This window comes from Barbus barbus (genome assembly GCF_936440315.1).
Source record: "Barbus barbus genome assembly, chromosome: 6".
NCBI classification, from domain to species: Eukaryota; Metazoa; Chordata; class Actinopteri; order Cypriniformes; family Cyprinidae; genus Barbus; species Barbus barbus.
In genome coordinates this window covers 29,271,566-29,295,484 of record NC_136734.1, presented here as the reverse complement: position 1 = coordinate 29,295,484, position 23,919 = coordinate 29,271,566, and the positions used below count along the sequence as shown (strand labels likewise).

Sequence of the window (23,919 nt, the reverse complement as noted above, 5' to 3'; positions counted from 1 at the left end):
AAGGCAGTGGACAGGCATCATACACAACCATGAGCGCATGCCTGTAGGTGTCTCATGTCTTGTTTACAATTCTATTCCATAAATTTCTGTCTAGTGCAAAGCACTTTAACTGAAGGAATGTTCCATGCCAGTACAATGTCATCAGTCAATTCTCAGTGGAGTCTTCTGGTTCTGTCGAACCAGCGTTTTAGTCTTCCTGTCATTCCTCATTTTGCAAATACTCAGCTTTCACTGAATAAACTCTGAATTCTGCGATAAAGTTCATTTGTGAGTCAGTTCCCAGATTCCTGTATCTGTTACTTGGAATGCTAATGCTTTCTGACTCTTTTGTTAAAAGTTGTTTCACACATACACACACACACACACACACACATGTGCAACATAACTTTCAACAAAAGACTATATATAATACTAATACGATAATAAATAAGTACACCGTCAAAAAAATTTACCCCTCAACGTACAATTATTGCTCAAAGGGGCATCTTTCAAACTTATTTACCCCTAAAAGGTTCGTAAGGTAATAGCAAGTAAATGCACTTTTAATAAAACACAAAGATGTGTCTTTAAGTGCAAGATCTTTGGGATGATACTCCTAAAGGAATTTACAACAATTGGCTATTAAATGTAGTGCTGTCAAACAATTAATTATTTATATAATATATGAGTGTGTACTGTGTATATTTATTACGTATATATAAATACAAACACATGCATGTATATATTTAAGAAAAATATGCTATATTTATATATTAAATATATAATCTAAAATATTATAATATACATATATAAATGTATATACATATAAATATTTTCAAAATATATACTGTATGTGAGTATTTACATATAGCCTACATAATAAATAAACACAGTACACATACATATATTATGTAAATAAAAACTTTTATTTTGGATGCGATTAATCGTGATTAATCGTTTGACAGCACTAATTAAATGCTAAATGTGTCTTTAGAACATTGTACAATGTATAAAACACAAAATTAAGTACAAATACATTAGCCTACATGATACGTTTAAAGAAAAGCTGGAATTAGTAGCTATAAGCCAACTGATATTTGATAAAACAAACCAAAAACTTTGGAACCTTAGGCCTTCAGAAACAAAGTTAAGAGACCAGAAAGGGCCATCAGAACTACTGCCAAGTTGCCTAGTGTGAGAGGAATCCTGCCTACACTGTAAAAATTGTTTTATTGAAGTCTCTTGGAGTGAACATAAACAAATGTCAGCTTCAACAAAGCAAGAAGCTATAAGACAGACAGACAGACAGACAGATATAGATAGACAGACAGATATAGACAGACAGACAGACAGACAGACAGATATAGATAGACAGATATAGATAGACAGACAGATATAGACAGACAGACAGACAGACAGAGATAGATAGACAGATATAGATAGACAGACAGATATAGACAGACAGACAGACAGAGATAGATAGATAGACAGATATAGATAGACAGACAGATAGACATAGACAGACAGACAGACATAGATAGATAGATAGATAGATAGATAGATAGACAGACAGTTATAGACAGACAGACAGACAGACAGACAGACAGACAGACAGACAGACAGACAGACAGACAGACAGACAGACAGACAGACAGACAGACAGACAGACAGACAGACAGACAGACAGACAGACAGATAGATAGATAGATAGATAGATAGATAGATAGATAGATAGATAGATAGATAGATAGATAGATAGATAGATAGATAGATAGATAGATAGATAGAATCTAAATTAAAAATTAATTATCATACGTGGACAAAACTTTTTGCACGTGTAAAAAAGAGATTGTCTGTTGGAATTTGTAACAGCTCTACAAACTATTGGGATTTAATTCTTGCTAAGGTTTCGTTGGGAAAACGTCTTTCTAAAGGATAAACTAGGATTCGGTATGTTCATATTAATTAAGAAAGCACTGAGTCTGACTCGCTTTGTAAATTAGTTCTGTTGCCTTAATTCGTTAAAGATCAGACAGGCACGCCTTTCCTGTTCGCGCATGCGCACTACACCGTGTTGCATAAACGCGGAATCCGCGGTTGTCAAGCAGCAGCAGTTTATTAGTTTACTCTTTGCTCGTCTTCTAAGCAAAGTGTCCTTGTATCTATAACCTATTTCTCATTAAACCAATGTCCTTAAGTTACAAAAGTCATTCAAACATGAGAGACGGGGATGAAAGAGACAGTAGGAAGATGAAAAGAAAAGCAGCTCCGGATGATTTAAAGGGACCTGGGAAGAAGAGACAGAAAATAAAAGACAAAAACGAGGGAAAGAGCGGCGCAGTGCAGAAATCAGACGGTATCTATCTATCTATCTGTCTAACTGTCTATCTATCTGTCTGTCTGTCTGTCTATCTATCTATCTATCTATCTATCTATCTATCTATAGTGTTGGTGATCTTTTATGTACTACGTTTTCACATCTTTTTCACATTAGCTTCACGTTATCAACAAGCATTCAATATTATCATATACTGTACTACAGTATATACATTATATACCATATTGGTATACTCTTTATTAAAACAAAATTAAAATTGTATTACGTCATATCGTTTAAACTTTTTATTTTCATTTCATTAACTAGAATAAAAATAAAATGACTAATTTATTGTAGTTTTTTTCTGTTACTAGTAAATGTTGTTTAACTTTTATAATTAGTAGGTCACTGACCTTCTTTTAAGGCCATTAGATACAGGAGGGATACTCAAATCTGGCTCGCGAGATCCACTTTCCTGCAGATTTGAGCCTAAACCCTAATCAAACACACCTGAGCATGCTAATCAGTGTCTTCAGGATCATTAGAAAATCACAGGTAGGTGAGTTTGATCCAGGTTGGAGCTAAACTCTGCAGGAAAGTGGATCTTGCGAGCTAGATTTGAGTATCACTGAGACACAGCAACTTCTGTAACTTTAGGTGTCATAATGGTCGCAGGTGAAGCTGTAATTTTAGTGATCTGAGTGCTCACAAAATACCCTACACTCACTCGCATATCTTCATTTAAAGCAAAGATAGCCTCTTATCTCTCAGTGCACTTGTCCTCTGAAGGGCCGCGGACATTTCAAGTCATCGCAAGTTAATTTGGATGTGGTCGAAAGTGATCTGACTAGTTGATTTGTTCACTTTGCAATTAGTTTGGCCATTACAACCATTAAGTTCAATTTGCCCATTTGATAGTATGCATGTGAGGCATGCATTATTGTGTTGACAGGGTAATCAGCTAATCATTATTATGAGGAGCACATAATAGGTGGACATTATTGCATTAACGCACCGATCACATGACACGTAGTATTTTTTCACAGCCTCCCACCCCCAGCATCTGCGGTACACTTCAGCTGCATCCGAAATTGCATACTACCCTACTATACAGGTTCATCTCAGAAAATTAGAATATGGTGAAAAAGTTATTTTTTTCTTGTAACTTATTTCTAAAAGTATATACTTTCATTTTAGATTCATTACATGTAAAGTAAAACACTTCAAAAGTTTATTTGTTTTAATTTTGATGATTAGAGCTTACAGCTAATGAAAGTCAAAAATCAGTATCTTAAAATATTAGAATATTTACATTTGAATTTCAATTAATGACCATCCATACAGTATAAATTCTGTGTATCTCTTGTTCTTTGAAACCACAATAATGGGTAAGACTGCTGACTTGGCAATGGTCCAGAAGACGATCGTTGACACCCTCCTCAAAGAGGGTAAGTCACAGAAGGTCATTACTGAAAGGAGTGGCTGTTCACGGAGTGCTGTATCAAAGCATATTAAATGCAAAGTTGACTGGAAGGAAGAAATCGGGTTGGAAAAGGTGCACAAGCAACAGGGATGACCGCAAGCTTGAGAATACCGTCAAGCAAAGCTGATTCATACACTTGGGAGAGCTTCACAAGGAGTGGACTGAAGCTGGAGTCAGTGCATCAACAGTCACCACGCTCAGACGTCTTCAGGAAAAGGGCTACCAAGCCACTTCTGAAACAGAAACAACATCAGAAGCGTCTTACCTGGGCTGTGGAGAAAAAGATCTGGACCGTTGCTCAGTGGTCCAAAGTCCTCTTTTAAAATAAAAGTACATTTTGCTTTTCATTTGGAAATCAAGGTCTGGAGTCTTGAGGAAGACTGGAGAGGCACAGAATCCAAGCTGCTTGAAGTCCAGTGTGAAGTTTCCGAAGTCAGTGATGATTTGGGGTGCCGTGACGTCTACTGGTGTTGGTCCATTGTGTTTTATCAAGTCCAAAGTCAATGCAGCCGTCTACCAGGAGATTTTAGAGCACTTTATGCCTCCATCTGCTGACAAGCTTTATGGAGATGCTGATTTCCTTTTCCAGCAGGACGTTAGCACCTGCCCACAGTGCCAAAACCACTTCCAAGTGGTGTGCTGACCATGATATTACTGTGCTTGATTGGCCAGCCAACATGCCTGACCTGAACCCCATATGGAATCTGTGGGATATTTTCAAGAGAAAGATGAGAAATAGTCAGTCCAACAATCCAGACGAGCTGAAGGCTCAATAGGGCCTCAGCAGTGCCACAGGCTGATCGCTTCCACGCCACACCTCACTGATGCTGGAGTTTTTGTGCTAAAGGAGCCCCGACCAAGTATTCAGTGCATAAATGAACATACTTTAAAGAACTTGAATTTTTCTGTTTTGCAAATCCATTTTTTGATTGATCTTAGGAAATATTCTAATATTTTGAGATACTGATTTTTGACTTTCATGAGCTGTAAGCTCTAATCATCAAAGTTAAAACAAAAAAACTTTTGAAATATTTTACTTTACATATAATGAATCTAAAGTATATGAAAGTTTCACTTTAAGAAATGTTACAAGAAAAAAATGAACTTTTTCACCATATTCTAATTTTCTGAGATGCACCTGTATACAGTATAGGTGAAAAACAGTATGTGACAAAAGAAGTATGCCTGAATTCGCAGTACTGATAAAAACTGATGTTGGTAGGTCACGTGACAATGACTTTACCCACTATATGATGGACAGTGTTAGTTTGTATGTTATTTGACCTCATGCGTAATAATATTATTATTATTATTATTATTATTATTATTATTTCACACTGCATTTTTTCTCATCCAACACATTTTCACATTTGCAGAAGAAAATAGACTTTATTTATATATGTAAATATATATTAATGTATGCTCTTGACAGACAGAAAGTTGTTATTTTCCACGTTTCTTTATCGTAATTTACATATTTTATTTTATGTCACAGAGATGAAGGCTTTTTAGGTTAGCCAGATTATTTAGAGATTGTGTTTTGTAATGTGTTTTTCTCTGATCCTCAGGTCTTATTGGTAAAGCTGACTCTAAAAAAACTAAAGTGAAGCTTTCTAGCAAAGACAAGGACAAAGGGAAAAAAAATAAATCTGCCCACTCCAAAGACTGGTCTGAGGATGATAAGAAATACAGCTCAGATGGTGGCAAAAATACCTCTGAAATAAAGAGGAACGAGAAAGGACAACTTGTGTTTAAAGGTGAAGTTAAGAATGTTTTGTGGTATAGGTTTATGATTTATTCATTCATTCACTAATTTTTTTTTTCTGTTGGTGCAGGCCACCCAGAGTTTACACCTAACATGACTCCCAAAGAGGTTTTACAGGCAGGCAGTTTTGGCGGTACCTATTTTAGGCCCATCTACTCCAGTATCACAAGTATGTCTCACTGTGATCAGTTGTTAGCTTCAGTTATTGCACAATGGAGACTTTAAATGCTTTGTTAAATAATGAAAGAAAATTTGTTTATTTGAAACTCAAAACATGAACAGTGCCAATGCAACATAATTATCCCTTTGTAATTCTTTTTTTTTTTTTTTTTAACAGTATTTTCAATTTTTATGCCAATTTTTAGAGTGGCCTTTATCTACGTAATTAAACGTTACTGCCCATTGGTTTTCAAAGTCACATAAATAGTTAATTAAGATCTATTGAATGGTGAGTCAGTATTGTGACAGAACTGGTGAGAGGAAACAACTCTGAAGATGTTACACGCTCTAATGACAGAGATTGGTTGCAACAAACAAATGCTGTCTGGGCGCTGCACCAGTAACTTCTGTGTGAGAAAGCCACTGTTAAAATGTCATATGATATCTACTCTTCTTTACCAGAAGGCATGTGAGGAACTATATTCTGATGAAACCAAAACGAAGCCTTTTGGCAATCAGACTAAACACCATGTTTGGTGTAAGCCAATAACTGCGCATCCTTCGAAGCACAACATTAAGTATGGCACTAGGAACATTATGCTATGTGGCTGCTTCTCTTTAACTGGCCCTTATGTAGGTAGAGGGTAAAATAAATGCAGCAAACTGCAGGGGAAAAAATGGCTTAAAAACATGAATGTAAATGGTCCTAAGTGGCAAAGAATCTAGATCTCAGTTGAGCAATTGTGGGTAGATTTAAAGAAATAGTTCACCCCAAAATGAAAATTTACTCACCATCAGGCCATCCAAGGTATAGATTAGTTTGATTCTTCATTGGAACAGATTTAGAGAAATGTAGCATTTCATCACTTACTCACCAGTGGATCCTCTTCAGTGAATGGGTTCTGTCAGGAGTCCAAATAGCCCATAAAAACCACAATAATCCACAAATAATCCACATGACTTTAGTCCATCATTTAGCATCTTTTAAAGCAAAAGCTGCATGTCTGTAATTTTTTTAAAACTTCAGACCATTGCTTCCAGCTTAAATTCATAATATTGCTTTCTCCTGTGAAAAAGTTGTCTTGTCTACAACCTCAATTCCAGAGAAGTTGGGACGTTTTGTAAAATGCAATAAAATCAATAATCTGTGATTTTGTTAATTTAATTGATAAAAGTACAGAGAAAATATTTCCAAAGTTTTCACTGACCAACGTAAATGTATTTTGTAAATATGAAGAAATTTTGTCGGTTGCAACACATTCCAAAAAAGTTGGGACCGAGGCAGAATAAAAGTGAAAAGGTTACAGGATATCCATGTTAAACTGTTTTGAAACAGTTCACAGTAAGCAGGCCAATTGGTAATAGGTCAAGGTATCATGTTTGGGTATAAAAGGAGCATCTCAGTCTTTGCAAGCAAAGCTGGATCATGGCTCATCACTTTGTGCCAAATGTCATTTCGCAATGCAAAACTGCAAAGTATTTAGGTTTTACCAAGTACCATACACAATATTGTGAAAGGATTCAGGGAATACAGAGGAATCTCAGTCTGTGTAGGGCAAGGCAGGAAACCTCAGTTGAATGTGCTTGAATTTTGAGCCCTCAGATGGCATTGCATAAGAAACCGTCATGCTGCGGTGTTAAACATAGCCACATGGGCTCAGGAGTACTTCAGAAAACCACGGTCATTTACCACAATGTGCAGCTGCATCAAGAAATGCAACTTGAATATCTGTTACTCTGAGAGAAAGCTATACATCAATTCTATTCAGCGATGCTGCTGGGTTCTCTGGGCCAGAGCTCATCTCAGATAGTCAAAAAAAAAAATAGTGAAAATGTGTGTTGTACTCAGATGAGTCCACATTTCAACTTGTTTCCAGGAAAAATGGATTTTGAGTTCTCAGTCCAGAGGGACCATAGGGACCATCCAGACTTCCATCAGCGACAGAAGCAAAAGCAAACGTCTGTCATGGTATGGGGGTGCAGCAGATCAAACAGCATTGGTGACTGGCATATGTGCAAAGGTACTATTGACATAGAGGCATATATTGGGATTGTACAGAGACATATACTGCCATCAAGATGATGTCTTTCATGGGAAGTCCATGGTTATTAGATCAAGACAATGCCAGCTCTCTGCATGTGTTACAACAGCGTGGTTTCTTAGAGAACTCAGAGACTCCGAGTGAATGTGCTAGACTCGCCTGCCTGCAGTCCAGATCTGACTCCTATTGAAAATGTATGACCGGTCATGAAAAGGAGAATCAGACAGTGACGATCACAGACTGCTGAGCTTCTGAAGTCTTGTATCAGTTGTAGAGTATGTTTCAGCCATTAAAATCAAAATTTGTTCATCTTTACAAAATACATTTATCTTGTCCAGTGAAAACTTTGGAAATCTGTACTTTTGTCAATTGAATAAAAGTTGAAGAGAATGAACAATTTACAGATTCTTGATTTTATTGCATTTTACAAAATGTCCCAAGTCAGGAGAGAAATATCCACAGGTCAAGATCATTTTACAAGCAAAACCAATCCAAAACAGTTTTAAGATGAATTTTGATGCGAGAGGACAACAGTAGATGGGCTTTTTCAGTGGGGGAAGCATTATTATGGATTATGGACAACAGTTTAAAGTAGTACACCTTAATGATGGATTTGTTGCTTACGTTTTTCACTTCATGAGACATTAATTGATGGACTGGGGTCATGTGGATTATTTTATCAGCTGTTTGGACTCTGATTCTGACGGTACCCATTCACTGCAGAGGATCGATTCATGAGCAAATGATGTCATTTTAAGGTATTTTGAACTATTCTTTTGAAAACAGTTGTCCACTAATTATCTTGAGCAGTTTTGTTAAGATGAATTGGGGAAAAAGTCTGTAGTCTGTATAGAAAAGTCTGTAGTTGCATCCACTAAATACAGCTTTTATTATAGAAATGTAAAACTGTAATACATTTTGACCAATTTGAAGAAATGCATTTGCACTTTGACAAGTAAAAAGAAAACAAGAAGAAATATTTCCAGTTGTTTTCTGTACTTTCCACTTAAAAACTCAAGTACTTCAGACTTGAGCAAGGAAAACAGGACAAGTCTTTAATACTTTTATTTATATACACACATTTCTCCACATGTCCTTTGGCAGTCAGAGAGGTTGTTTATATGCACTCAAATGTCTAACAATAGTTCTGCACTCAACTGTAAATCTTAAAGTATTCATAAGAGTGTTTTTTTTTAAACAGAGCAACATTACAAAGATGTTTGGCAGGAGCTTCCCAAAGACTGGCTAGATGGACTAAACATCTCTAAACAGGTGCTAATCATTAGCATTACATTTCAATAGTAAATACTTTTGTCAAAGTTAACCTAAACATTTTCATGACAAGAGTCTGTAGTGGATAAAAGCTGAATGTACTCTCTTTGTGTGTATGATTTATGCCGTCAACTCAACGTTTTGCTCCATTTGGATCATAGATCATAGTATAGACTTCAATTCATAGACTGTTGTGTATTAGTACTACTTTTTATCATCATCATTCATTTCATTTTTACAGATCTACTGTTATATTTATGTGTTATTCGACTCAATGTTTTATGTAGTGTTTTATGTCAGCAGATTAACCGGGTCATTTAAGTGGTTTTATTCCTTTAGTTTGCAGCTCAGGGCTATAAGCTTGTGATGAGACACTCACGGGAAATTTTAGCCACAAGACCTCATTTGCGCTTGATAAAAATGAATGAATAGTTGATTGCCACATGCTATAGTTGGCAACAGCTGGATTGCCACAAGCCAGCAATCATTCACAGTTTATAGAAACAACATACTCACTTCCAACTTGGAGCTGCTGTTGTGTGCTTGAATTTGAGAAATAATTTAAACATTTGTGCATTACTAAGCAGGTTTTATGAGAGTTTACATTTTTTTGGGTTTATTTCAGGTGGCTTCATCCACGTACAGGGAAAACGTGAATGCCTATAAAGTAAAATGTGGAGGCAGTCTGGAGATGTGGGAAAGCAGTGGCTGGATTGTGCCCCAGGATCCATATGGATGGTTCCACTGGTACTGCAGGCAAGAACTGCTGCAACTCACTATTCACTACTGTCCAGAAGTTTGGGTTTAAAAATGTAATTTGTTAATTTAGCAAGGACATATTAAACTAATCCAAACTGGCAGGAAATTTGCACAAAATAACATTGCAGCAAAAAAGCTATTTCATTTGTACTTTTGAACTTTTTATTAATCAAAGGAAAAAATATTAAGCAGCACAACTGCTTTCAACATCAATAATAAGAGATGCTTCTTAAGCACCAAATCAGCATATTATAAAGATTTCTGAAGGATAATGTGACGCTGAGGACTGACGACTAGTCTTTTTAACACATTCTTGTTCCATCGTCCCTGCAGGTTTTACCAGGGCAGGCGAACAGGGGACGATGCACGGCAGATCAGTCGCTGGGCCAAATGTGCAGGAGTTAAAGGTCGGTGGCGGCAGAATCTCATCACAAAAGTGGTCCGGTCCGGTTGTGCTTATGACAACCCCACTGTTTCCCCGGTGGTCAGACAGACTCTTCAGCACTGGGGCTACAAACTCACCCTGGAAGACTATAAGGAAGGAGCAAAGAGAGTCAAACCCAAATAGGCCTCATTCAATTTATCACATAGTGCAGAACAAAGCTGGCCTTACTGCATGGAAATAAACTCACAAATCTGATTAAATAATTGATGCTTTGTCTGACTGAGGGACTTGTTTAGCTGAGTAGACCTGTGGTAATAGTACTGCTGTATTTGGTTCCCATTGGACATGTTTTGTGTAAGCTGTTTTGGTAAATAGAAAAGTTAGAATAATGGTCTATTTTTAAAATTTGGATCCAGAGCAAAAGCAGATATGAATTGTTTTTTCTTGTCGCAGTTGTACACTTGCGTGCTTCAGAGGAATGTGGAGAACAAATCTGTAATCGGATGTGGGCATTGTTACAATTATTTTTATTTTTGACAATTTATTTTTCTAGGTTTATTTTTAATACATGCTGAACATGCTTATCTATTTGACTACACTCTGTCATATACAAACTTTCCAATCTGTCATCTCTGAATGGAGTTTATTAAATGAGTTTTTTTGGTGTTACACATTGTTCCATTTGGTTTTAGAAACAGGTGCAACTTTATCAGAAACATTTATTATATATGGGTAATTTCTGTTATGCAGTACATTGCATATTTCTGATTATAAATAATATGAATAAATTATATTTATATAATATATATTATATATTTAAATTTATATTTAAATTCATTTATTATAATGAATTTATATAAACTAATAAATCATATTAGTTTATATACTCATTTTTTATGGTATTGGTTGGTTTGTCTAACTTTCTACCCTATTAGATACATTTTCAGAAATGTAGATGATATAAAACTCAAACCATTTTAAAAACAATTATAAAAATAAACTTGACAACTCATTAAAATGAACCCCAAATCACTTCAGTTACTTATTTCCAATACGTATAAAGTTCTTGTCATTGTGTAAACAATAAAATTATAGTTAAGGCGAGACACTGCAGGTGAATAGGGTAAAAAAATGAACTAATAGTTATCACCTTACTTACCTAGTTGATTGATTACATTTTTTGTATTACAAGCTTTCTAAAATGTTAGGTTTAAATATGCAAATAGGCATTATTTAATGAAATATGCGCTAGTTTGCATACATTTCTAGAACAAAAACCTAAACACTGGATGAAGTTGGTTTCAAAATTCTTATTTAATTTTATTGACATTAGAGTCAAAAGTTTTTAGAGTGGGAATCTCATTTTGTCACTCCATAACTCAGAACATACTAAGAACATACAGAAAACAATACATTTTCACAATTTTTGGAGGAATAAAATGTTGTATATAATTAAGCAAATTATATATGAACAAATCCCTCTGTAAAAACCTTCAGGATATAGACAGGAATAAAGAAGTAAAGTTTGGTGTAAGTGCTACTGAAGTGGAGATTTATGGCTCAATGTAGGAGAGAAAACTCATTTTGAGAAAACGGCCTTTAAAAATATGTATTGTAATTGAAATCTATTGACACACACATAGATAAAGTGCTATAAAAGAAACACTTAACAGTGTCTTTTGGATGTTTTCTTTGCGCTAGTCTGAAAAAATACTTAATGAAAAACCAAAAAGCCCAAAATCCCAAATTTGACAGGTGCATGAAAAAAACTGTTTTTTACCCTTAATAAAGGTTAAAGGAACACTCCACTTTTTTTGGAAATAGACTCATTTTACAACTCCCCTAGAGTTAAACAGTTGAGAAATTAAAAGTTTAAATTTTCTAGGCTGATATGGCTAGGAACTATATTCTCGTTCCGGCGTAATAATCAAGGAAATGTGCCGCAGTACCATGAGTGCAGCAGGCGCAGTGATATTACGCCGCGCCTGAAAGTAGTCCCCAGCTATATCATAACTACTTTTAATTACTAACAAAATGAGAGAAATTGCATTTAAGTTTATTCATAATATTTACCCGGATAAGTGCTCTCTTAAAAGACTTAAGAATGATATTAATACCAACTGTTCTTTCTGTTTAGTAAACAATGAAACTTCTTTACATTTATTCTGGAATTGCTCTTACACAAACATCATTTTGGTGGGACATCCCTGACTTTATCAAATGTTATGTGAATCCTAATTTTGAGTTTACTTATAGAAATGTCATTTTTGGCTTTCACGAATGTGAAAAAATAAATGATGCTTATTTTATAAACCTTATTTTCCTGTTAGCTAAATATCATATTCATAAATGTAAATTGTCTCTTTTTTTAAGATTCAAAATTGAACTCAAACTGTATTTTGATTCAATTGAGTTCTCTAAGAATTTAAAGGGACTTGGCGCTTCCTTTGGACTGAGAGACCCTGGATTGTTATGTTATTGTGAGTTAACAATGTTGACAATTGTTATTGTTCTTTTTCAAGTATTCAATTAAAAAAATAAAATATCACAACTAGTTACCCAGCTGGGGACTACTTTCAGGCGCGGCGTAATATCACTGCACCTGCTGCACTCATGGTACAGCAGCAAAGTTCCTTGATTATTACGCCGTAACAAGAGTATAGTTCCTAGGTATATCCATAGACATAATAGAGAGTGCTCTTTATGTCTATGGGTATATCAGCCTAGAACATCGCAACTTTTCATTTCCCATCAGTCTTAGTACACCGATGTAACTACAGAAGACTCAAGCTTTAAATAGGAAAAATATTGAAACTCTTTAGTCATTTTTGAGCGAGATGCTAATGGTCTAATCCGATGGCTAAACTAAGCTAAGCTAAAAGTGCTACCGCCAGACCCGGAGATCAGCTAAATGGATTCAAAAACGGTAAAACTCAACTGTTTAACTCTAGGGGAGTTGTAAAATGAGCCTATTTCCAAAAAAGTGGAGTGTTGCTTTAAGAGAATCACCAGAAAAAGTGTGCATTGGTTTATTTCTAAAAGAGTGGAGTGTTGCTTTAAGAGAATCACCAGAAAAAGTGTACATTGGTTTATTTCTTTTAATTGAAATCGACACTCGTTTTGTTAATTGCGTTTCCTTTGTTCGACGCCAGGAGTTCCCAATTTTTACATTAGCGTTTCTCAATCCACGCCGCTCACTAACTTGTTTTCTCGTCATTTCCTACGAACAACAACCAGTCTTGGCCTAAATAACAGGGTTTAAAAACGACGACAACCAATGGAACATTTGGAATTTGTAAACGTCATTTTATTGACGTGAAATTGGCCAATCGAAAGCGTCAGAGCGTACGCAGAAAACCCGCGCCAGCCAATGAGCAGCTAGATCAGCCAGCAAGTTCAGGTGTACGGCGTTCAGCCTCTCTCTTCTTTGTGATCAACACTGCGTGTTTTACCGGAGCGGATTAAATACTCTTATAAAAGGTATTTAGACGGGTTTTGTATTGAATGCTTTCGTTTATGAATGAATGTGTTTGTGCATATGAGCTGGAGACGAGTCCGGTTGTCGTGTTGAGCGTATCTGTCCGGCTCGGCCCGTTAAACAAACCTATAAATTACACGCTTATTAATGAAGAAATCAGGCAGTTAATAATACAAAAATGCATGCTCTAAGCTACACTGACTAATGTTCGTAATTCAAGCTTGAAATCTGAACGGTGGATAAAGCATACGTTACATATCGTAGAAACAAACAATCACTGAAAACAAAGACATTAAATTGCATCCACAATAAATAAATCACATTCTTAATTAAATATGTGAAAACACTCGTTAAATAAGGCATTGGGTGTTAAATATGTATCTTATTTCTTCGTTAAAGTATAATTCAAATAAAATGCCCAATGCTAAATATACTTCTGTTGTCCTATTTTATTGTATAACGTAATGAAAGTCATTATTTGTTGATTTCCAGTGTCTCTTGTTCATGTGTGTTGTAGAGTTTGTCATTAAAGGATGCTGTAATGTCAGTGAATCATCTTAGAGCAGCCAGAACAAAGTCCAGACACTTTTGAATGAGCCTTATTCTTCTCAGGTTTTAAAAATCAATTAAATCAAGTTTGTATTTATGTTCATGTGCCTTAATAGATGCAAGGAAACAGAGGACCCCGTTCAGAGCAGCAGAATCACGGCCCACCCCGACAGCAGCCCAACCCCCAACAGGAACAGCAGAGGAAGCCCTCAGGAGCTGACAGCAATGGACAACATACTGATGCTGGAGAGCAGAGCAGCCCGAGTAAGCAACAGTTGTGGGCTGATGGGACAGATCTTTGACTTTGTTAAAGTCAGAGTTACTGACTGAGTCTTCTCTCCTGCAGATGCTGCTTTCACTATAGACCTGCAGAACTTCAAGAAGCCAGGTGAGAAGACCTACACGCAGAGGAGCAGGCTGTTTGTGGGGAACCTGCCCACTGGAACCACAGAGGAGGATGTGGAGAAGCTCTTCTCTAAGTATGGAAAACCTTCTGAGATTTTCATCAACAAGGAAAGAGGCTTTGGCTTCATCAGGCTGGTGAGTTTGTCACAGAAAGTGACTATGGTAGTTTATTTCAATGAAACTGACCTGACAAAATTTAACCAAACTTTTTTTATTTTTGTAATTTAAACAAATTTTTTTTCATCAGGGTTTTAGCAGGTCTTTATAGGTCTAAATTCTCTTTTCCACTTTTAAGGCCTAAAAAGGTATTAAATCGAAGGCTTAAATTGATAAATTCGTGGCATTAAATGTTGCATCTCCTGCTAAAAATGAATAAATCTTCCTTAGTATTTTTGCTTTGCTTTCCAGTATAAATGTCTAAACATCTTTAAATCAAGATACATTAACTTAAGATGCAAACTAAACATTAAGTCTTGTTTTCTACAAAACTGAATGAAATTTAGTGAGTCTATGCTTAAAACAAGAACGGATATCTTGATATGAAAACTATTTTTGACGTAGTTTTGCTTCTCAAGAATTTAAAGGGATAGTTCACCCAAAAATGAAAATTTGATGTTTATTTGCTTACCCCCAGGGCATCCAAGATGTAGATGACTTTGTTTCTTCAGTAGAACACAAACGAAGATTTTTAACTCAAACCATTGCAGTCTGTTAGTCATATAATGGCAGTCAATGGTACTCACAGCTTTGAGAGTTAAAAAAAAATATACACAGACAAAACCAAATTAAACCCTGCGGTTTGTGACGATACATTGAGGTCTTAAGACACGAAACAATCAGTCTGTGCAAGAAACGGTATTTATATAATTTTTTACCTCTGATCCACCGCAATGTCCAATGCGGCACATGACACGTCAACGTGCTCTGGCTTATTAGACGCATGTGCAGAAGCGATCTAAACAATGAGTGATGTATATGTGCGACATATCGCTTCTTCGCATGTGTCTATTATGCTGGAGCATGTTGACACGTCACGCGCCGGCTGTTGTGAACGCGCTCAGGACAGTTGGACATTGTGGTGGATCAGAGGTAAAAAAAAATTATATAAATACTGTTCAGTTTCTTGCGCAAACTGATTGTTTCGTGTCTTAAGACCTCAGTGTATCGTCACGAGCCACAGGGTTTAATTTGGTTTTGTCTGTAGGTTTTTTTTGTCTCTCAAAGCCGTGGGTCCCATTGACTGCCATTATATGACTGACTGACTGCAACGGTTTGAGTTAAAAATCTTCATTTGTGTTCTACTGAAGAAACAAAGTCACCTACATCATGGATGCCCTGGGGGTAACCAGATAAACATCAAATTTTCATTTTTGGGTGAACTATCCCTTTAAGAATCTCTTGATTTAGTGGTTTTACAACTTTGAAGCATTGCTAAGGGAAGACATTTACATTTAGAGACCATATTGATATATTGTGTTCCATTCAATTTGTTCCTGAAATTTTCCTTACTTGATCTTTCAAAATCTAAATTCACCTTCATAAAACCTGCAGAAACCATGCTTTGTGCGATTTCATGTTTCTTTTTCAATGATGTGTGCATCTGTTCTTAGACAGCAAAGAACCAATGCAACATTAACCCTGACCTGCCGCTCTCTTCTCATTAGGAAACAAAGACTCTTGCGGACATAGCAAAAGCAGAACTGGATGACACTGTGTTCCGAGGTCGCCAGATTCGTGTGCGTTTTGCCACTCACGGTGCTGCGCTGACAGTCAAGAACCTGCCTCAGTTTGTGTCCAACGAGCTCCTGGAGGAGGCCTTCGCTATGTTCGGTCCGATCGAACGGGCCATTGTCATCGTCGACGATCGTGGCAGGCCAACTGGGAAGGGCATTGTGGAGTTTGCCAACAAACCCTCTGCTAGGAAAGCTCTGGACCGTTGCGGAGATGGAGCCTTCCTTCTCACCGCGTGAGTGTCGTCTGCTCTCATTTTATTTAAATGTTAATGGTAGTTGCTTTACTAAAATTTGCCTTTCTTTCCCAAATTCAGTTTCCCCAGGCCAGTTACCATTGAGCCGATGGAGCAGCTTGATGAGGATGAAGGACTTCCTGAGAGAATTATTAACAAAAACGCACTATATCACAAGTGAGTTCATTTTCTTGTATGCATTGTAAACCGTTATGTGCAACCAAATGGTTACATGGGCAACTTGGGAAATATTAAAATAGTGTTTTTCAGATCTGGAGAGGTTACAGAAACTAACAAAATCATAAAGTAATGCAACGATGCACACTAAAATATTTTATTTAGTATTGTAAATGCTAAATACATAATCATTATTATGTATCCTTTAAATATTTAAGCAACAAAAAATGCTCAAAGAAGTGTGGGTTATAAGGATTTTATAATAGGTTATTACATTATAATTAAAGAAGAGTTAAAGGAATAGGTCACCCATAAATAAAAATTCTGTCATTAATTACTCGCCCTCATGTCGTTCCGAATCCAGAAGTGCTTTGTTCATCTTCAGAACACAAATTTAAATGTTTTTGATGGAATCTGAGAGCTTTCTGATCCTCCATAGACAGCAAAGATATTACTACGATCAACCCAGAACGTAATCAGCTTTATGTTCAGTAGACCGCACGCACATGCTGAAAGTAAACAACGTTCATTATATTTTGGGTATTTTTTTGGTTCTCTCCAAAATGGCAGAAGACAGTAACTCGGGGAGAAGAGTTGCTGAATAAATAGTTTTTATTGTTTTCTTTGTGCACAAAAAATTCTTGTAGCTTCGTAAAATTATGGTGGAAGCCCTAATGTCACATGGACTATTTTTACCAATGTCCTTGCTATGTTTCTGTGCGTTGATCGTGGTAATATCCTTGCTGTCTTTGGAGGGTCAGAGAGCTCTCAGATTCCATCAAAAATATCTTCATTTGTGTTCCGAAGATGAACGAAGGTCTTATGGGTTTGGAATGACAGGAGGGTGAGTAATTCATGACAGAATTTTCATTTTTGGGTGAACTAACCCTTTAATCAGAAGAACAAAGTGAAAGTCGTAAGTCGTGACGTATTGTCAAGTATGGTGACCCATACTCGAAATTGGTGCTCTGTGTTTAACCCATCCAAGTGCACACACACAGCAGTAGTGAACAAAATGCACGCACACACACACACACACACACACACCGTGAACACACACCCGGAGCAGTGGGCAGCCATTTAGGCGCCCGGGGAGCAGTTGGGGGTTCGGTGCCTTGCTCAAGGGCACCTCAGTCGTGGTATTGAGGGTGGAGAGAGCGCTGGACATTCACTCCCCCCACCTACAATCCCTGCCGGCCGGGGACTCGAACCCGCAACCTTTCGATTACGAGTCCAATTCTCTAACCATTAGGCCACGACTTCCCCCAAAGGCTCTCTCTTTGTTAGTTTTTATGATAGTGACTGTTTAAGTGTATTATCCCACTTATTACATAGCTACCCACCACATACATAAACTGACACGTCTTCCTCTATCTGTCCATCAGAGAGCGCGAGCAGCCGCCCCGGTTCGCTCAGCCAGGCTCGTTTGAGTATGAGTATGCTATGCGCTGGAAGGCCTTAATGGAAATGGAGAAGCAGCAGTTTGAACAGGTTGATCGAAACATCAAAGAGGCCCAAGAGAAGCTGGAGACTGAAATGGAAGCAGCACAACATGAGCACCAAGTCATGTTGATGAGACAAGGTGAGCACACACAGGTTGTCATTTTAACCCTGAAATGAACCCCAAATTTTTTGTAAGCCGAACTCCTTCAAATATTTCCAAATATAGTTCAGATATTTGCTTGAAATACTCAAGTTAATATTCCAGTCATTTTACAAATATGTTAGCAGTATAAACAACATTGATTAAACATGTCCTTTAAAAAATTTTGGATTGCTTTTTTTTTTCTTTTTTTTTTTTTTTACATTTTTATGATTTAATAAAAACTATCAGCATTTCGCTCCCAAAACTCTACTTTGAACCCAGTTTTAGAGTTTGACAGGAAGACCTTGTCTTACCTATTTTTGTCTTTGTAACAGCCAATGATGACTCTGAAAGAAAACATGCAGTGTTTGTTATAGTAACACGTGCATCTGACTGACAGAACCGCGTGCTTGTATATCAGCATTGCTGTTAATGTTACGGTTATTTTAGCAAAAAGTTTGCTACTTAAATTCAGTTCAACAGCATTAAGTTAAAGAGAGTAAACTTTATTACTCAACTGAATCTACACATGCGTTTTAGGCATTCTTGCTCCGTCCAAGTAATAAATGTATGTCTTTGAATGAGCGCTGTAGAGTATTCTTAAACCGCTCAGGTAATGCCAATACGTCCCATTTCAGGGGTTACCAAAATTATATTTTAAAATTAAGCCCGGCTCACACTGTGCGATTTTGGCCACGATTTGGTCGTCTGAGACAAATTTTGAAAATCCTAAAAGATTCCTATAATCCTAGGCTAAAATCGGTTGTCTAGATCGCTGGTTTGACATGTTCACCGACAGCCGATTAATGGCCGTTGCGATCAATTTTTTCCTCTGATTAAATTCTGGCAGTGTCAGAAGATTTCAGACACTTTCCTGCAGTGTGACATCTGCGACGACCGTCAAACCAAGAACCAATAGGAGCACTGAACCTGATGACGCAATTAGCGCGACAACTTCAAACTTCAACTTCGTTATTTGTAAAAACAATATATGTACAAAGTAAAGTTTACTTAAAGTTTATTTATTAAGGGGCAGGATGTTTAAACTCGAATAACAAAATTACCTCAAGTTCGCTCTGTAGAACTGGAAGTCCATAAAGTCCTCTTTTGCCCAGCCATGACTTGCTCCACACACGTCGTCTTTTTAGTTTTTTTTTTTTTTTTAACATCAAGGCATGTAATTAATAAAACTAACGCTACACGTTGCTGTTGTTTGCTAGCTACCATTATAGCGAGAGAACGCGGGTCACGTATTGATGACGTAAAACTCCGGACAAGTCTTCTTGAGTACGTCCGTTTTTGTCGCGTCTTGACTGTCGTACAGTCTGACATTAAGACAACTGAGATCCTACAGTCTGACATGGGGATCATGTCCGTACAGTGTGACAAGCAACAATCGCAAAAGACTATTAAAAATCGCACAGTGTGAGCCCGGCTTTAGTCAGGGTTATAGAAATGCATATTAATATTTACAAGTAAATCTCCTTGAGTTTGGTTTGGGCAGGCTAGCCTTCTTCTTTCTATCTGACCCACTACCTACATCTAGTTTTGACATCCATCAAGGGGCATCAAGCCGCCTTTGGAGGGGGTCAGATCCCCCACACCCCCCTGTAATTCGCACTCTGTACACAACTGACTGTTGTTGCCGATGTCAGTTTTAACGAAAGCACATTTCACACTCGCAGGGCTTGAATTGCAGATAAGTCTAGATATTTAACCTGCTAAATATCTCTTGGGCATCAGTGCTTCTCTCAGATTGCATCTTTGATCATTTAAACAGAGCGATCATTACTAAAGTGAACAAGCATGTGCTTGTCTTTGGTTTTGTACGGTGGCCGAGAGAGCTCAACGCGCTGCAACTTCAGAAAACACATGCAAATAGAAAAAGCACCAGCAAATCAAGAAAACCTCATCAGTTTGACAGCAGGTGGTGCAAATGGTCACAACACAACCAAATAAATTTTATTTGCAGTGCGTTTCTTTGTTTGATTGTGTTGTGAGCATTTGCAGCATGTGCGTTGTAAAAATGAAGTTGTTTTCTTTTATTGCAGCGCGTTGAGCTCTCTCGGCCACCGTAGTTTTGGCCTTTTGTCGATGATCTTCAAGAAAACTTGAGAGAGTGGAAAATCTAGGCTAAAATCGTATTGTGTGGTGTTATTTGTTATAAATTTTCCATATTAAAACCTTTTTTTTTTCACAAAATTTGCCTTTAATTCATCCATTTTAAAGCACTGCTGGTTCCCATTCACATGGATGACAGTTGCAATTGTGTCATGTCTTGCACTTCTCTTCATTATCCCATCATGATCATTGTTTTTAATGTAAGTCAGTGGTCTCAAACTCAGTTCCTGGAGGGCCACAGCTCTGCACAGTTTAGCTCCAAATTACACCTGCTTGGAAGTTTCCAATGATCCTGAAGACCTTGATTAGCTGGATCAGGTGTGTTTGATTAGGGTTGGAGCTAAACTGTGCAGAGCTGTGGCAGGAATTGAGTTTGAGACCGATGATGCAAGTGTAATATCAAGTAAAAATCACATCTGTAGACCCCTGCACTTTGTCTAGCAGTTTTTGAAATCAAGCATAGTCAGGGGAGCCTAAAACCAGTCAATTCGGATGACTAGTAATTCAGGAGACCCTGTAGTTTTGCACATCCCATCAGCAATCACACTGCACTTAGTCATGTCTGTTTCTCTCTTTGCTTTAGATCTCCTGCGCAGACAGGAAGAGTTGAGGAGAATGGAGGAGGCTCATAGCCAAGAGGTGCAAAAACGGAAACAGATGGAGCTGCGTCAGGAGGAGGAGCGGCGGAGGAGAGAGGAGGAGCTCCGTGCTCACTCTGAGGACCTGATGAGGAGACAGCAGGGGCAGGGAAGCAACTTCTCTGAGAAAGTGAGTCTGGGGTTTCCAAGCTCCACAGTTATTGTTTGCATTTCTGAGGATTTTTAATTCATGGGCTTTGTGTTTGCTTTTTCAGAGGGATCCAGACATGAGGATGCATATGGGAGGTGAGAATCACACTTGGTGATTAACAACACTGAACTCACGCTTGGACTACTGAACATTTTAAACACCAGCGTCACAGCAAGAATTGCTGAGAATTTACTTACCCTTTACCTAATTTGGTGTTCCTGGTTAAAAAATGATCCGCGTTTTAAAAAATTATTCTCATCATTCTATAATATCGCCAAGTCTTGGATTCAATCTTTTTGTCAGCTCCTTTTCTATCAGTTAGCACAGGTTTTGTATTTTATTTATTTTTTTAAACTGATCGTCAGCCTCATTAATTTGATCTTAAAAAAAAAAACATTTGTGGATGATTTCGGCAATATTCACTCAAATATGACGTGTATAAACTCCGATCAATGAGGCTTTATAATCAGTTAGTTCCAAAAAGATATACAACACTTGTGCTAGTTGAAAGAAAGCAAGCTGATAAAAAGATTTCACCCACTACTTGGTAATAATATTGAATACTGGGAAATTTCTAAGCATTTTTTTGTACTATGGTAATTCTTGACCGGAAACACCATAAGATTAACAAAGGGAGGAAAATATCCCAAAAAGTACAAAAAATCAAATTCTTTTGGGGAATTGTTATATATAGTGTATGAGCGGAGTCAGTAAGTTTGAGTGCAGTGCGATAACTAGCATTTTCAAGATTGTTTTTTTTTTTTTCGAGAATAGAACATGAGTCCTGTTGTTTTGCCCTTCTTAAGATGTAGAGAAAATGAATGGTACATGATTGGTCTTTTTTTTGGTTCTGTAATATAAAATACTATATGTTCTGTTTTTTGTTTTTTCTTTACCCATTTGAACATAACATTGTTTTTTTTCTCTCTTGGGGTGAAAGGTCAGGGAATGGCCATGAACAGGAACCCGATGGGTGGAAATACCACGACAGCAGGAGCTGCCAGCTTGGCTTCCAGTGAGGTAGAGATTTCTCAGTGCACATTGACAACTTTCAGTTCTACATGAAAAGTGTACAGTATGTAATCTTCCGTTTCTGTCTCTTTCAGCAGGGGCCTGCTGGTAATCCAGGTGGTCTCCCTCTTCCCTTCCCTCGTCCTGGACCTCCTGTTGACTTTGGGCCTAACAAACGCCGCAGATTCTGAGACCACCAGCCAAAAGTCATGCGTTTTGTTTGTTTTTTTGTTTTTTTACATACTGTAAAATATTTTTAAGTGCATATTGTGGTTTTGTAGGACCTGTGTATGCATTTCACATTCACAAATGTTTTAAACGGGTTGAAGTGTATGTTTTAAGTTACCCTGTAAGATCTCCCATCCCCAGCAGAAGCCTTAAGGGACTGTTTCCAGAAACAAATTGAGCGACAGCTTTATGATTTCTAACTGAAGATTCTTCTATAGGCGAGGGTTTATCTGTGCATGGAAACAGCTCCTGGCTGGACATTCAGCTTTGTATAGGCCTTTTTTCCTTTTTATTAATTTCTTCTCTTTTGTATTTCACCCAGCAGTGACCTTTTCTAAAGTAGAGATTAGCTTTTGTCCATCTTGTCCTCTGCAACGCTTGCCTTTATAGACAACTTTAAATAAATTCATAACTACATGTTACATACTGTCCAGTGTCGCTGGCAGCATTCATGGATTACATTTTGTGATTTTGTCTTTGTACAGCTGTTACAAAGGAAAAAACAACAAATTTAAAAAAGAAATGGTCTCCTATCCATTCAATCGCTAAAAGGTATAGAAAAGAATGATAAAGTAGTTCATGTACCACTTATGTTTATATATATATACCCTTTGTCTTCTAAACCACCTTGAACTTTTTGACTCCATTGTCCACAACAGTATTCAAGGCTCCCTCATGTAGGTTAATGGATTTCCTTTGGTACATCTGCTGTAACGCTGAAAACATTCTTCAAAACTTTAATTTACAGAAACTCTGGCTGCATCCAAAATCGCATACTTTCCTACTATATAGTAGGTGAAAAACTGTGACAAAAGTATGCCTTTGTTATTGCAAACACTCAATAGTGATTGATAGTGACATTCAAGCAGAAGTGTTGTATTTTTCTCATTAACTGTCATGTCACTGTCAGTTACTCATGTAACTGTCAAGTAATTTTTCCGTTACCCATATATACAATTATATTTCATTATGTATTTTATCAAATCACATAAGTTTGTTAGAAACTGTTTAATTTTCCAGAAAGATTTGTAATTCTAGTAATATAATGTACATGTTGATCAGAGGGATGTGGGTAGGATATAATGCCAGAGTAAAGTAAACACAACTTACACAACAGTGTTCAGATCATCTTTTTTCCTCACAAAATCAGTATGCAATATTTGCTGAATGTAAGCTTTTCCGTATTCCAAGCTTGCCTGCTGCACTGGGGACATCACATGCATGTGCGTGTCCTGAAAATAAATCTAGGAATTATTTGATTGTTAGATTTTAAATCAGCAGGGTTAAGGCATCAAAAGTAACTAAGCTGTTTTATGGATGGTAACTAATATTACTGAAATCTTATTAGTAATTAGTTGCACGACTAGTACTGCAAAAAGTAATATTATTACAGTAACTAAATGACTAGTAATTAGTTACTGCCCAACACTGTTGGTCTCAAACTCAATT

At 37.1% G+C, this 23,919-nt stretch overlaps 2 protein-coding genes across 5 annotated transcripts; both read left to right on the top strand.

The window, feature by feature from the left end:
- The first annotated feature begins 2,042 nt into the window (after nt 1-2,042).
- Nucleotides 2,043-10,829, top strand: LOC306871902 (uncharacterized protein). 2 transcript variants are annotated; one of them, XM_079420147.1, is made up of 6 exons: nt 2,043-2,335; nt 5,348-5,536; nt 5,615-5,677; nt 8,947-9,017; nt 9,643-9,773; nt 10,110-10,829. In XM_079420147.1, the coding sequence occupies exons 1-6, from the start codon at nt 2,167-2,169 to the stop codon at nt 10,342-10,344; spliced, it is 858 nt and encodes a 285-aa protein (XP_079276273.1). In that variant the 5' UTR covers nt 2,043-2,166; the 3' UTR covers nt 10,345-10,829. The 2 variants fall into 2 exon arrangements, with proteins under 2 accessions (XP_079276273.1, XP_079276272.1); XM_079420146.1 differs by having other exon boundaries at nt 5,615-5,713.
- A 1,968-nt stretch (nt 10,830-12,797) lies between these two features.
- On the top strand, nt 12,798-23,582 carry LOC306871895 (non-POU domain-containing octamer-binding protein-like). Of its 3 annotated transcripts, none has more exons than XM_079420133.1 (10): nt 12,798-13,087; nt 14,305-14,452; nt 14,535-14,728; nt 16,258-16,559; nt 16,641-16,736; nt 18,122-18,318; nt 21,026-21,210; nt 21,296-21,326; nt 22,172-22,251; nt 22,338-23,582. In XM_079420133.1, the coding sequence occupies exons 1-10, from the start codon at nt 13,073-13,075 to the stop codon at nt 22,431-22,433; spliced, it is 1,344 nt and encodes a 447-aa protein (XP_079276259.1). In that variant the 5' UTR covers nt 12,798-13,072; the 3' UTR covers nt 22,434-23,582. The 3 variants fall into 3 exon arrangements, with proteins under 3 accessions (XP_079276259.1, XP_079276260.1, XP_079276261.1); XM_079420134.1 differs by having other exon boundaries at nt 12,823-13,087; nt 22,341-23,582; XM_079420135.1 differs by lacking the exon at nt 12,798-13,087 and adding an exon at nt 13,542-13,641.
- Nucleotides 23,583-23,919: the final 337 nt, after the last annotated feature.